The sequence below is a fragment of the Bison bison genome, unplaced genomic scaffold, assembly GCF_000754665.1.
Source record: "Bison bison bison isolate TAMUID 2011002044 unplaced genomic scaffold, Bison_UMD1.0 scf7180017864469, whole genome shotgun sequence".
In the NCBI taxonomy this organism is placed as follows: Eukaryota; Metazoa; Chordata; class Mammalia; order Artiodactyla; family Bovidae; genus Bison; species Bison bison.
Window position 1 is genome coordinate 5,589,385 of NW_011495030.1, and position 14,779 is coordinate 5,604,163.

Sequence of the window (14,779 nt, forward strand, 5' to 3'; positions counted from 1 at the left end):
TCGGGATGGGGAACACATGTATACCTGTGGCGGATTCATTTTGATATTTGGCAAAACTAATACAATTATGTAAAGTTTAAAAATAAAAAAAAATAAAAATAAAAAAAGAAGAAGAAAAAAAATAAATAAATAAAATGCATAGAATATTCTATGAGCAGCTACTAAAAAAACAAATAGAATAGGTCCCTTGTGGCAGTTTCGTCTGGGAGGTAGGTAGTATACCTGCCTATAAGATACTCAGTAGAGCAATATTCAGGCTCCCCGGGTGGTGCTAGTGGTAAAGAACCTGCCTGTCAGTGCGGGACACGTAAGAAATGCAGGTTTGATCCCTGGGTCGGGAAAATTCCCTGAAGGAGGGCATGGACACCTACTCAAGTATTCTTGCCTGGAAAATCCCATAGACAGAGGAGCCTGGTGGGCTACAGTTCATAGAGTTGCAAAGAGTTGAAAATGAATGAAGCGACTTAGCACACATGCAGGGTGATATTTTTGAGGATTAGATTCATATTGGAACAAATATGGATTCACAGTAGTAAAGAGAACTGCAGCTCTCACATAGGAAGGTGAATTCTACATCAGCTTAACCTGGACTCCTTCCTGTACAGGTCTCATGGACTATAAATACGCAGAATCATACCATCTCATAGGTTCTTGTGAAGATTGGGTGGAAAAGGCTTACAGAAGTTGTTTTTGTCAGGAAGTGGAGTTCAGATGCATTAGAATTACGAGGGAGCTTTTTAAAAACAGCCATGCCTGCTTGTCATTCCCTGCACCTCACCCTTAATTTTGTAGGGTCTTCACACTTGTCTAGACTTCCCTATACACAAGCTTCCGGGAGATTCAGACAGACTTCCTCACACATCTGGGGATCCCTGACTTCAAGAATAAAGCAGTGATTCCAAACCTTTGGGTGGCCACCAGCCTTGACCACTGCATGTGCCCACCAGCCATTCTTTCTCGGTGATGACATTAAAGTCGAGTTCCTTTTGAAATTTTCTCACCCTGAAAAGGGTCACAGGTGACCAGCATATAGTGTATTGGTCTTCGGGAGATAGTCTTATATGCCTTGTATATTTTTATATCCCATATTTCTTTCCAAATCACAGGGAGACCCAGGAGAAACCCACAGTTTTCCTCTTGTTGTGGTAAATGTTCCACAAACATTTTTTGAAGGGCTGTTATGCCATGGGCACTGAGCTAGGCTAAGTATCTAGGGAAGGATGTGTGATTCCCCTCCTCCCAGGACGCTTAGTCTGCCTGGCTGTTTACATCACCCTCGTTGCTGCTGCCTAAATATTCAGTGAGATACAGTAACCTGGGTGTAGGTGAATGGAGAGTTCACTAGATTTTATCTTCCAGGATAAACACTTCTGTGGCATCTCAGCTGTTCACCCTCATTGGCACAGTGTTTATGCTAAGAATCCAAGGAAATCTAGTTTCCAGAAATGCTAGTATACCATGAGCAAGGATGCTGGGACATCCATGCGATTCTGTCTCTACCTCTCTGTCACACACACACACACGTTTATGAACAGTAGCTAAAATGGAACCCCAGAATCAAAGTAAGTTACATGCATACCTAACAGTTCACAATGCATGTGAATTGAAACTTGGGCAACAAAACACAGACCCCCACATTTCCTCTGGTCTAATTTATCCCAAATTCCTCGCACTGGGCCATATATTTCTGCAGATATTTATATATCTGCCATAGGTAGATTCATTTCCACCTGATTTGGTTAACTAGAATGACTAGATTTTTTTTCTTTCATGCCTGTCATTTAAACATGGCCATTAGTTTGGGCAGACTTTTATTTTTTTAATTTTCAGAAATCAGTGATCTTAGAGTGATACAGATGAACACTAATTTTTCATTTAAAAGGTAGGAGAACTAACTTTTACTAAACAACAACTCTCCCAGATACTATGAGGCACTTTGCATACCTCATTTCAGGTAATCCTCAGAGTATTTTATATGTAAAGAAACCCAGGAAGCACAGCCAGGATTCACACCCATGTCTAAGTTAGGGTTTAAATCCTGGCTTTGGGTTCTTTCAACCCTGTACACTTGCATAAATGTTACCTCCCCCTCCAAATAAAAGTTGTAGAGTTCTTTTTCCATCTTGGCTTCAGCATGTATTGAAGAAACACTTTTTTCCTGTAATTATTCTTTATTGCATTGAATCAAAATTAAGGCACATTGGTGAAAGGGGGTTTATTTGACATAGGTTGACAGGTTGAAGATTCTGGCCTTAAAATTGCTAATTGGAGGCCATTGCTAAAGTCAAAGATAGAACATATGAATGTGGAATTATCACTAAAACCATTTGGAGTCACCAGGACTCTCATTTCCAAACTTCTAAGAGAAACACGGGTATTTACTTTATTCTATTTACTTTAACCCGTGGAGCAGGAGCTGTGTTGTTATTACAGAGAGGTCAACAGCACAGTTACTTTGGAGGTCCTTTTCTCAGGCTGTGTTCTTATCTTCAGTTATCATCACACCTAAATCAGTGTGATGGGGTTCCAGATCTCTAAGACCGCAGAAATGGTAAATAATCCATTCAGTGATTGTAATACTTATCTCTTTGTCATAATATTGATATTTCCCCCTATTTTTGGCATGGAAGCCCACAGGCTTACCTTGCATAAACTTCAGCCTAGAAATAGTCATTTTTGCTATTTTTCAAACAGATCATTTTAAACATGCCAAAAAAGACCACCACCACCTCCACCACCAGCAAAAACGTAATGGCAACAAGCTCCCAAGGGTTCAAGGACTTGTTCCCGTGTTTGTAGATGGTCCGTGCTCTCCACTTCCTCACCTGTCATAATCTGCTGCAAGCTGGACCGTAGTATTTTATGTTTTATCAGCATCTTCTAGGACAGGCTCACACTATAACCCAGGGGTAAGTCTGGCCAACCACCTGAGTCTGGACCACAATACAAGCAAAGAATGATTCTCACATTTTTACATATAAAATGTGCAATTGAAAAAGAAAGAAAAGTGAGTATCAGCCTTCGGTAGGAACAGTTGCTCAATGTTTGCTCTTGACCCAGGGAGCCTGGAATATTTGCCACTGGGCCTATTCTGGAATCGGTATTCGACCCCTCTTCTGGGAAATAATCGGGGCGGATGGCACAGAACTTCCCAACTCGGCTGCTGCTCAGCCCTTCTGGTGAAGATGTGTGGAGAGAGAGGACCGAACTCAGGGCTTGGAAAGGAAGTGTAGGGTTTCCTCCCTAGTGACTCTATACCTTCGGCTTTTAATGATCTTCCTCACTTTCTCCTCTTTGGAAACTAATCTAATTTGGATGAGTCCCAGCTGTCTTCATAGTTTAGCTCTCCCATTCAGATATCTTCTGAGAAAAAACTTTTGCCCAATTAGTCATTTAATTGTAAAGGGCCAGCAAAGTCAGGTCTCCTGGGCAGGCTTCAGCTTGTTGTGTCTTACAGCTGCATGAGTGACCAGGAAACTCATCTTGTCAGGATGATGGCCTTATAGCTATGGAGTATCAGCTCTGTGCAAAAAAATTTTTCAAGATGCCAGGGATGCAGGATACGGGACAGACCTTTGCCTTAAAAATGTACGTGGGTTTAATGGAGGACACATGGAAACAACTAATTAACATTGGCCCAGAAGCCATTACCTGGACCGAAATAAAAGTAACATGCCAACAAGTTTTTATGTGGCCTTAAAATTAGGTAACTCTGCCTCATAGCTTTATGAAGGTTTTTATTTAAAGATTTCATTAAAACCTTATTTTTTTATTACGAGAGTAATATATAGTCAAAGCAGAAAAAAAAATTGCCAAACCACATGAAAATAAAATGAAGAAAATGTAACAACACCTATAATTTTGCTGCTGCTGCTGCTGCTGCTGCTGCTAAGTCGCTTCAGTTGTGTCCGACTCTGTGCGACCCCAGAGACGGCAGCCCACCAGGCTCCCCCGTCCCTGGGATTCTCCAGGCAAGAACACTGGAGTGGGTTGCCATTTCCTTCTCCAATGCATGTAAATATTATTGGCTTCTTAGTATTTGTCCTTTCTCCCTTTTCTTGGTATAGATAAATATATGCACATAGAGCATAACGTACATACTCATATATAACTTGCAGTTTTCACATATTATAGCTTTGTGTCATTAAGTTTTCTGCAGTATAATTTTAATGTACTATCTTGGCACATATGGTAGAAGACTAATTTATTTCACCAATCTGTTACTGTTGAATGTTTACTTAATTCTGCTTTAAAAAAAAAAATAATAATATATAATGCTGAAAGGTGCATCCTTATTGTAAATCTTTGTGCATATGCATGATTATTCCCTTAGAATGCATTTTCAGAAGTGGAATTTCTAAGTTAAGGACCACAATCAATTTTAACACTTTTGATACACAGTGCCAAATTTCTATCCCCCAAATGTTGACTTGTTTACCACTCGACTAGCTTTCCCTTTCATTCCCCCAAACTAAAGGTTGAGTCTTTGATTATTTGAATTAGATCCCAGAAAATTTGCTACATGGACAATCATTTTATGAACAATGTGTGATATGTGTATAATGTATGAGTGTATAATTCAGCAGTATCTTAATAATCATCTTTAACACCTTCCTTTAACCCTGCAACCAGCTTCCCTGGTGGCTCAGATGGTAAAGAATCTGCCTGCAATGAGGGAAACCTGGGTTTGATTCCTGGGTCAGGAAGATCCCCCAGAGAAGAGAATGGCAACCCATACCAGTGTTCTTGCTAGAACTCCATGGACAGAGGAGCCTAGCAGGCCACACAGTCCATGGGGTTGCAAGGAGTCAGACAGGGCTGAGCCACAAACACTTTCACTTTCACTTTAACCCTGCAATTTAGGGTTGAAAGTGAAAGTGAAGTCGCTCAGTCGTGTCTGACTCTGCGACCCCATGTAGCCTATGAGGGTCCTCTGTCCATGGGATTCTCCAGGCAAGAATACTGGAGTGGGTTGCCATTTCCTTCTCCAGGGGATCTTCCCAACCCAGGGATCGAACCCAGGTCTCCCGCATTGTGGGCGGACGCTTTACCATCTGAGCCACCAGGGAAGATCTCCGAAACTTAGGATTAGTTGTAGTTAATATCGAAGTCATACTTGTGACATCAAATTTATTTATTTTTTAGTTAGGGACAAATTTGGTGAACCTAGGGACACATTAAAAACAAACAACAAGAACAACAACAAAAAACCATCTTGAGACCTGGATTTCAAAACCTGATGTATTTCAGTTGGCTTGGTTAATTTGAACTCAGGTTCCCTCAGCTAGCAATGACCTTGAATTTTTCGAAGGAAGGTAGCTTGTATATTTTATAAATGTAAGCAGAATCTTGCATTAGTAAAGGTGGATTAAGTAACGCCTCCCTGGTTTCCTCTCAGGTGGGCGACGCGGCCACTAACCCAAATGCATTGGCCCTCAAGCATGTGGTTCTCTCCAACAGGACTTGCAGGCGCAGGACCGCGCTCACCGCATTGGCCAGCAAAACGAGGTCCGCGTACTGAGACTCTGCACGGTCAACAGCGTGGAGGAGAAGATCCTCGCCGCCGCCAAGTACAAGCTGAATGTGGATCAGAAGGTGATCCAGGCGGGCATGTTTGATCAGAAGTCTTCCAGCCATGAGCGGAGGGCCTTCCTGCAGGCCATACTGGAGCACGAAGAGGAAAATGAGGTACGGCAGAAAGGCGAGTCTAGAAGTCAGTGACCTTGAGTCTTGCGAGGGTTAAGAAGGACCTCTTTGTTCTTTAAAGCATTTCCTGGGCTGGTGTTAATTAAATGAATAAATTAGCCGCTATCTTGCCCCTATAAAAATTTCACAGAAAGCCTGTGAAACTTATCCAGACAAGTGTCTTAAAAGCAGCTGCTAGAGGGACCTGAAGGCTTGGCTAGCGGGTGCTTCCCTGGTTTCCGCCAGAGAGATGCTACTTGCACGCTCGATTGTACAGTGAGTGCTGCCCTCTGTAGGGAGGATGCAGAATTGCAGAAAGGCCTCTTGAAAGAAGCTGCTAGATGAGACTAGACAAAACTGAAGGGCTCCTCCTTGCCTTTTCTCTCTCCATCCTTCAGAGCCCTTTTTCTCTCTTGCTTTTTGATCAGGGATCACAGAACTTCAATATGTTTGTAGGAGAAGCCCCTGCAGCTATCTTTAGCTCTTTGAGTCATACTTCTACTGGAAAAAGAATGATCTTAACCTCCACTCCAAATTCTCCTATTAAGAGCTGACCAAAGACTGAGAAAATTACTGACAAAAAGAAATCTCTTTTTATTTGCCAACATTGTTCCAAGAATGCATCGATTTTGTTTCTCTCGGGGAATCTTTGGGTAGCTGTGTTTTTTTAGATTGCTAGTCTTAGTCATTCGTTACTACATTTTCATTCCCAAATGGGTTTGAAAGAGTTAAGAGATAGTACGTAATCTATAAGACAATACAAAATACCAGCATCAGTCCTTATCACAAGATTAACTTGGGATGGACAGATTTGGTTTGGTGTGCCCATGTTTATAAATGGAAAAATGGGTTGGTCTTACATATTCATGTGGAATACTATTTTCATTGCATATATTAGATATACAGTTAACCTTTAAACAACACAGTTTGAACTGTGTGGGTCCACTTACATGCAGATGTTTTCCATACTAAATAATACAGCACTACATGCATCTGTAGTTGGTTGAATCTAGGGATGCAGAGGAATCATGGGTCCAAAGGGTCCCCTATAATATATGCATGGACTAGTCACAGTTGTTCAAGGTCAACTATAGTTTGATTTTGCCTTAAGTAGAATGTTTTTTAAATCTTCTATAAATTATAAGCCAGATTCTTTCAAAAACCTCATTTACTTTTTTTTCTGAAATAAGTTGAAATGTGAAGTAGTTCTTGATATTTAAAAGAATCCTGAAATGAATCTTTTTGCAAATTGAAGAGCACTTTTCTGTTATGCCTCTTCACTTGTCAGTCTTATATATTTGATTAGTTATATGTTAGATTTCACTAAAATGATGAAAATGCATATGTACATACATTCACTCATATTTTTAAAATTTTAATCTTAAGTAATTTGCTACATTTGATTCTAGGAATTGAATGTTTGATACAGATTTGATTCTCAAAATTGAATATTTGATACAGATTTAGAATCAGGTTGTCAGGTGATTTATTTTTTATTTTTTACACAGTTGGAAATTTAAAAAAATAAAATAATACGCAGAGTTGATATTCAGCTAGGCGTCTCCATGACATTTTTGCTTGTTTTGTTTTATGTAGGCCTTGTGGAAATAACCCCGACCTGTGTTAGCTGGAATCTAGTGTTGCCTGTAACTTTGCAACCTTCTGAGACCTCAGGGAGATGTTGACCTCTCCTAGTCCTCAGGGCCCTTGCAGGACATTTGGTCCTATCCAAAACATCTGTTAAGACATGTTATCTATAAGACATTTGGTCCACACCAAAAGCTCTTTGATATTTGTCCAGAACCACTTGGCAGGGACCAAATACGCTCATGGATGTTGTGGACAGGACCAAAGGTCTGAGGGCCACCAGGTGGAGTCTTCAGTGGAATCTGATTCCAGTTGCTTCTAACTGAGCAGACTTGCTGGGGCTCCACACCCCTTCCAGGCTGTCTGTGTGTCAGACAAATGTTACCATTTTCTGGATAGCACGTGTCCTGATGTGAAGATGTTTGTGGACCCTGATCGCCTGCAGTCAGGGTCTCTGATCCTGAGTATCTGCAGCAGCTATCACCGTGGTTGATGGATCATGGAGCACTCACTAGGCCATAAGGAAACCAAGCAGATGTATTGCCCACTTGCCAGCCAGTGTGTGCTCTGTGAAAGCCAGGCTTCTTGCCAGTTTACAAGAGCATCTTTTCATCTTGGGCTTGGGAGAAGTCCAACCTGACACTATATAGGCTATGAGGGGATAACATGATCCTAGGAATAGGGTGGACAAAGCCAGACATCTTTTCACCAGAGGATACACTAACCAAATTCTTTGTATCTTGCAGTCACAGCCCACTCTAACTAGTCTATTTCTTTGTCAGATGAAATATAATAATGTATTTAGACAAATTGCCTTCCATCAAGAGATGAACTAGCATAAGTTTTTCACAAGTAATTTTATCTTGAGTCATCAGTTTTTACGTTACTGACCTGCATTCATTTCTGACACAGTGCACCAGGCATTGTCTTGGGACAGAGGCATCTCCTTTAAGCTGCTAGGACACTCATACTCTTTCTGGAACAAGTTGCCTCATTTTGAATGTATCAATATGACTTGGGAAACTGGATGTTTGAAGTTCTGGGCTTCCCTTTCTTCCCTCTGCTAATACACTGAAATTCCCCATTTGATTTTTAACAAGCTCACTCAGCATATAATAAAAAGCATTTTGGATTGTAAGCTTTGTAGTATTTACCCAACCTCTGGAATCTTTTAAGTGTGAAATTTATAGAATAACATTTCTAAAAACTTTTAGAACTGTTGGTTTCTGAGGAATTTTCAGATATGTAATGTGCCTTGGTCTAACATATTATAAAATGAAAATGTGAGGCCTTGGTTAATTGCTTTCTCTACCTCATTTAAATTATTTTCATTAAGAAGAGTTTTGTGGGGGGCTTGTTATTGATACCTTTTGAGTTGTCACAACCACAGCTGTAACAGTTGCATAATAGTGCCCACTGAAATACATTGATTAAACATATTTTAAAGGCTATGTATTTGACACATATATCCATGTGATTTTTGTGGTCTTGCTTTGTGTCTTATCACTAAGTTTCACATACTCGTGTTCTTCATAAAGCTTTGAAGATAAGCATTTATATCGCGCATAAGGTTAATGGAATTAAAAGAATTAATGCTAGACCCATTCTCATGGGGATTTCCTTATTTAAATCCTACATCTACTCTGTGGAGTAAATGTCATGCCCATTTTACAGATGAGGTCGTTGAGGCAGGGAGACAGTAAGTAACCTGTTTTAAAAGTAAGGAAATCAAGGGACTTCCCTGGTGGGCCAGTGGTTAAAACTCCATACTCCAAATGCAGGGAGCATGGGTTTGATCCCTGGTCAGGGAACTAAGATCCCGCATCCTGTGCTGTATGGCCAAAAAAATAAAATTAAATTAAGGGAATCAAGGTACACCCCCTCCCACCCTCAAAAGAACTGGTATTTCTTAGAGTGTACTGTTTCCTGCCTAAACAGTTTTTGCTCTGGAAAGATGCTTTGAATTGCTTGCAAAATACTTATGGCAAGTGACCCTTCTGTTTTCTTTCTGGCTTGAAATGGGGTCCCATTGGTCTGGAGAATCACCTCTGGAGATTCACCTTAGTCATTGGTACCTCACCCCAGTTGTCCAACCTCTCTCCTGGAAGCCTGCTAACTCATTCTCTTCTGTTCTGTTCTTAATCCCAGGAAGAAGATGAAGTGCCCGACGACGAGACTCTGAACCAAATGATTGCTCGACGAGAGGAGGAATTTGATCTTTTTATGGTAATGTTACAGAAAAGCATGGAAACAAATGCCTCATTCCCTCCCCGCTGCCTTCTGTTAAATGCACGATGTCTGGGGCCTGTGTGCCCTGGCCAAATTTCATTTGTAAAGCCTGAGCCTTTTCCTTCAGTTCAGAGGCTGCAAACTAGCTGGATTTAGCCTGCAGACATATTTTGTTTGGCTCATGCTGTGTTTTTTAAAAATTTGAAGTCTGTTGCCAACACAAAAAAGAATCCTGATTTCTGGCTTCCCTTGAAAATGAGCATGGGCCGTAATACCAGGCCCACCTCTGATGGAAGCATTTGGCTAGGGCTGAGTAGCAGCTGAACCCTCAGGACAGGCAGTGTGGTCCCCAGCTTACCACAGACACACCCCCGCTTCCAGCTCATTTCTAATGCTGGGAGGCATCCTTCAGGGAACCTGCCCTGCTCCTCCAGGCAGAGTTCACAGCTATTCCCTAGCTGTCTCCTTAGGGCTCCAAACAAATATGTTCCCTGGAGGGGGCAGGGGGACAGTAGGAGGACAGGAACTGAGATGACCTCCTTCCTTTTCTTCCTGTTGAAGAGAGCCTCCCTAAGCAACCTTCTAGGTAAGATTCAAGGTGTGCATGCTAAATTGGTTCAGTCATATCCGACTCTTTGCGACCCTGTGGACCTTAGCCCACCAGGCTCCTCTGTCCATGGATTCTCCAGGCAAGAATACTGGAGTGGAAAAAAAAAAAGAATACTGGAGTGGGTTGCCGTGCCCTCCTCCAGGGGATCTGCCTGACCCCAGGATCAAACCCATGTCTCTCATCTCCTGTATTGGCAGGCAGGTTCTGGGAAGCAACCTTCTAGGTCTGCATCAAGGTATAGCTTTCCCTTAAAGATCTAAATTGGTTTCCTTTCACTGGTATAACACAGATGCAAAGAACCTTGACATTTGAAAATTTAATGTCCATGATGTTTCAACATTGACTTTCCAGGATACATAATCATCTGTAATCTTGCCAAAACCTGAATTTGATGTATGTCTGCCACAAGGTCAGTAGGGAAGGAAGCAAGGCTCTTGGCTAGTGAGTGAGGCCCTCAGACATCATATTTGATTGTATTCTTAAGGCATTAACTATAGCTATCTTATTTGCCTCTGTATCCCCAGTGCTCAGACCAGTTACTGGCACATAATAGATGCTTAATAAATATTTGCAAAATTTCAGGCCTCATGAGGATGTCAGCATAGGTCAGGACCTAAAAAGGCTCCGCTCAATGTGTTTAATCTTTTGATCTTCCTAACATTTAGCCTGTCTGTGGAGTGAGCGAATAAATGCTGGGGAACCCCCAATCAAAGCCCCCAAATTTGAAGCCCCCAGGTCTCAGACAGAGGGGCATGAGGGAAGCATGTGGACAGGGGTGAGTGGATGGTGGTGAAGGGTGAACAAAGGGAGTTGTTTTGTCTCAGGGAGACAGAGCTGAACGTCCCATGTAGTCAGAAATTCCAGCTTTTCAAGAGAAACTAAAAAGTGAGGTTTTTGTATTCACTCTCTGGATTGCAAGATGTTTGCAACTAAATTAGATTTTTTTTATTATACTTTAACACTTCAAGCCAAGTAAAATATGACCCTGGGCCAAATATGACCCACAGAGTTTGCAATTTCCACCTCTTCAGCCTAGACAGTCTGAGAAGGGAGTCCCAGCTGTGTGAAAGCTTACGTTATTTTTGTGACTTTTGTCTTGGGAACAATGATTGTGCTCACACACCATGATTCAAGATAAAGGACAGTTAATTCTTTCTCAGGAAATTTTTAGGTAGCCACAGGACTAGCTCCTACCCTGGGATGCTCACTCTCCCCCTGCCCTATAAAATGAACGATCCTACCCATAGTAAGGCCACTTTGAAGAAAAATGACAGAAAGAAGACTTTACCAGCATGGTCAACACAGGGTGTTCATAAAACCTAAATTTCTTAACTCAGACTGCCGATCACCACCTTTGTAGAGTATTCTCTGTTTGGGGAGATTAGAGATACACTTAGGAAATAGACTAATCCTTTCTCTCCTTGAGGAGCTTATTAAAATGTAGATGACTGGGGAACACCGAGGCAAGAGGCCTTCAGCTTCCTTGGCTGATCACTGATTGGCAATAATTCAGTACCGCTATAGCCTCAGACACTCTTGAGGCCTTTGGAAAGGATAAGCTATCTGCCATTATTCAAATCAGATTAGGCCCAGAGATGGAGGTTTCCATCAGCAGCCGGGAGATAAGGGAAAAGGAGTACTTCTCTTTTCTGCCTTTCTGGCTGGGTATTTGTAAAAATTGAAAGCCTCGGAAAAAAGAAAAAAGATTGGATGTCTGGCCAAGGCTCAGCCTTCTTTTAACTGGGAACAGGTGAAGCTGGCTATGGAAGGCTTTTCTGTGGGCATTTTCATTTTGTCAACATGTGCTGGTTTCTTAAAGGTTGACTTCTCATTTTTGGATAATACAGATTTTTGCTTTGCTTTGCTTTGGTTTGGTTTGCCTTGTGTTGGTTTTTTAAAGTCTTTTAATCAGCCTGCTGCCTTTGGCCAATTCACTATTCATTAGCACCTCCACCAGGGGGCAGGAAATCAAATTGAATCCTTGCCAGTTCAGATTAAAAACTGCAGTGAGAAACAAGAATGGAATGTGAGCTAGATTTGGAATTCAAAATTTTAAACTCTTAATCCACTATTTTTTTTTTTTAAGTTAGCTCTGCCAGGCTCCTCTGTCCATGGGGATTCTCCAGGCAAGAATACTGGAGTGTGTTGCTATGCCCTCCTCCAGGGGATCTTCCCAACTCAGGGATCAAATCCAGGTCTCCCTCATTGCAGGCGGATTCTTTACTGTCTGAGCCACCAGGGAAGACCATATAGTAATACAGACATATTACTTGATTTTTGTATCCTAGGCACTGTAGTTAAATAATATACTTTATGCAGATAATCTCTTTAAAATAAAACCTTTATTTTGAATATTTTTTCTTGTTGTCTCGTTCCAAAACTGACTTCAGAAAGTTATCTCTTATACTGATTACCTATGAATTTTAACTAAAAGAGATTTTTGACAGGCCAAGATTCATGTCTGAAACGTTGTGCCTACATACTAACATTTTAAAAGCTTTAGAAAGCTTTTAAGCTGCTCTGTTCCCTACAGAGGCATTATTATTTCCCCTTAAAAATAATCATACACATTAGCATAAGGTTATTGGGTGTTAAGACAAAACATATTCATGTAATAGCTAAATGATAAATTAATCTTACTTGCATATGAACTTCAGATTTTGTACTTGTCTTCTGTAAGTAGAAATCTTTGGGAAGAGTTACAGTCATAAGAACTTTAATCTTATTAAAAATTTCATCCAAAAATTTTTTTGCATTCTTTCTACAAGAAAAAAAAAGCAGTGCAATTTATTTTCTTTTATATTAGAAGAGAATTATTTTCTCATTTGTGGACTAGTGCATGGCATAACGGAGAAGGCAATGGCACCCCACTCCAGTACTCTTGCCTGGAAAATCCCATGGATGGAGGAGCCTGGTAGGCTGCAGTCCATGGGGTCGCTGAGGGTCGGACACGACTGAGCGACTTCACTTTCACTTTTCACTTTCATGCACTGGAGAAGGCAATGGCAACCCACTCCAGTGTTCTTGCCTGGAGAATCCCAGGGACAGGGGAACCTGGTGGGCTGCCGTCTATGGGATCGCACAGAGTCGGACACGACTGAAGTGATTCAGCAGCAGCAGCATGGCATAAGTCATTGGTATGGGAAATGCTAATCATATAACCAAAAACTGAAGTGGTGATGTTTTGCTGTCTCCGTACAGTGCCTTAACAAAAAATGATTTTTCTTGAATACTATCTAATAACTATTAGGAAATGACCTTGAGAGGCCCCTGTTTAGATTGCACTGTTAACTAAGCATCCTCTGTGTGCTGATTCCAAAGGTTTGTTGGATCCCGTTTCTGATACCAGAGCATTAGGAGGCAGGATTAAGAGCAACCTCTCCAGCTAACTATAGCAGATGACAGAACAGGACGGCCACATTTATCTACCGATGGGACTCCGCCATGCTCCAAGCCCAGCCCATCTTGGGAAGTTAATGATTTCCAAAAATGCTGAAGCCTAGTTTAAGGAACTCTGAACTTTAAATAGATTCTAGAGATCCCGTTTGGACTTGAACAGAAATTTCTTTTATATCCTGTTACCAGTTTTAGCACTTAAGAAAAAATTAATATTGAATTCTCATTTCAGTACAGTAGAGCTGAAGGAAGAGGGAAAAGGTAAATCATTTAATGGTTAATGGTCTGTTTGTTGTAGAAATGGTCTCGCCAGTGATAGACACATATAACGAATGTATACAGCAATTCAGTGGAGGTTTTGCTTTTTTTAACCATCACATTCTTTAGTTATAGGTTAAAGGCAAATACATGGCACTTTATTTACTAGTGCACTGGATTTTTAAAAAGGAAAATAGGACCTGGGGATATAGGCATTTTGAAGACTGTTGAAAGGAAGCCACTTCACTTACATCAGTTGAGATGAGATTTCCTTTGACATCTGTCACTCTGTGGCATAATATTTTCATAAGAGCTAAGCTTTTTGAAACTTGAAGAACTGAGGGACATTCCTCTGCCAGAGCCCAGGGTACACTGAAAATTGAAGACATTCACGACTGACTGACTAATAAACCAGTTATGTGCTCACATGTCCAGGTCCAACTGAGGGTGGCTATTTTATAGTGACACTTGATGACTAACTCTTCCTGGTTGTCTGATTAAAAGCATGAGCCCTGTTGAGGTACAGGAAATTTTCTTAATGAACTTTCTATTTTATATTCCTGAAGAATACTTTTACACCAGTGCAGCAATGAGTTGTATCACCAGGGCTCATATTTTTAACTCATTTTTTAAAAAATTGAAATAGTTGATTTATAATAATATTATATCAATTTCTGCTGTTATATTTTTAAAATACACCCCCAATTTGAATTTTCTCAGTGTTACTTAAGGGGGAGCTTTTGCACCCACATAAACTAAGAAAAGGAATTTTTTAAGGAGTATTTTTTTAAGTACTTAAATAAATTTCAAAGATGGGTACAGGGGAAGGGAAGAGATTTTGGCCTTAGGGATGAGCTAGAACAAGTCAGAGCACAGAAGCTCCGTGGGGAATGCCGAAGGGGCCCTGAGCCATAGGAGGTGACTTGCAAAGAGACTTACCTGTTGCTAAGTCTACACTGTACAGAATCCCCTTGCCTTTTGGTGAGACTTCTGTTCATCCTTCCAGCGCATGGA

At 41.0% G+C, this 14,779-nt stretch overlaps 1 protein-coding gene across 1 annotated transcript in view; it reads left to right on the forward strand.

The window, feature by feature from the left end:
• The window catches only part of SMARCA2 (SWI/SNF related, matrix associated, actin dependent regulator of chromatin, subfamily a, member 2), a 183,535-nt gene that overhangs the window by 100,943 nt on the left and 67,813 nt on the right, over positions 1–14,779 (forward strand). Inside the window, exons 25-26 of the mRNA XM_010860733.1 lie at positions 5,461–5,688; positions 9,421–9,646. Of these exons, the coding sequence (XP_010859035.1) occupies positions 5,461–5,688; positions 9,421–9,646 (454 nt within the window). The remainder of the gene's footprint in view (positions 1–5,460; positions 5,689–9,420; positions 9,647–14,779) is intronic.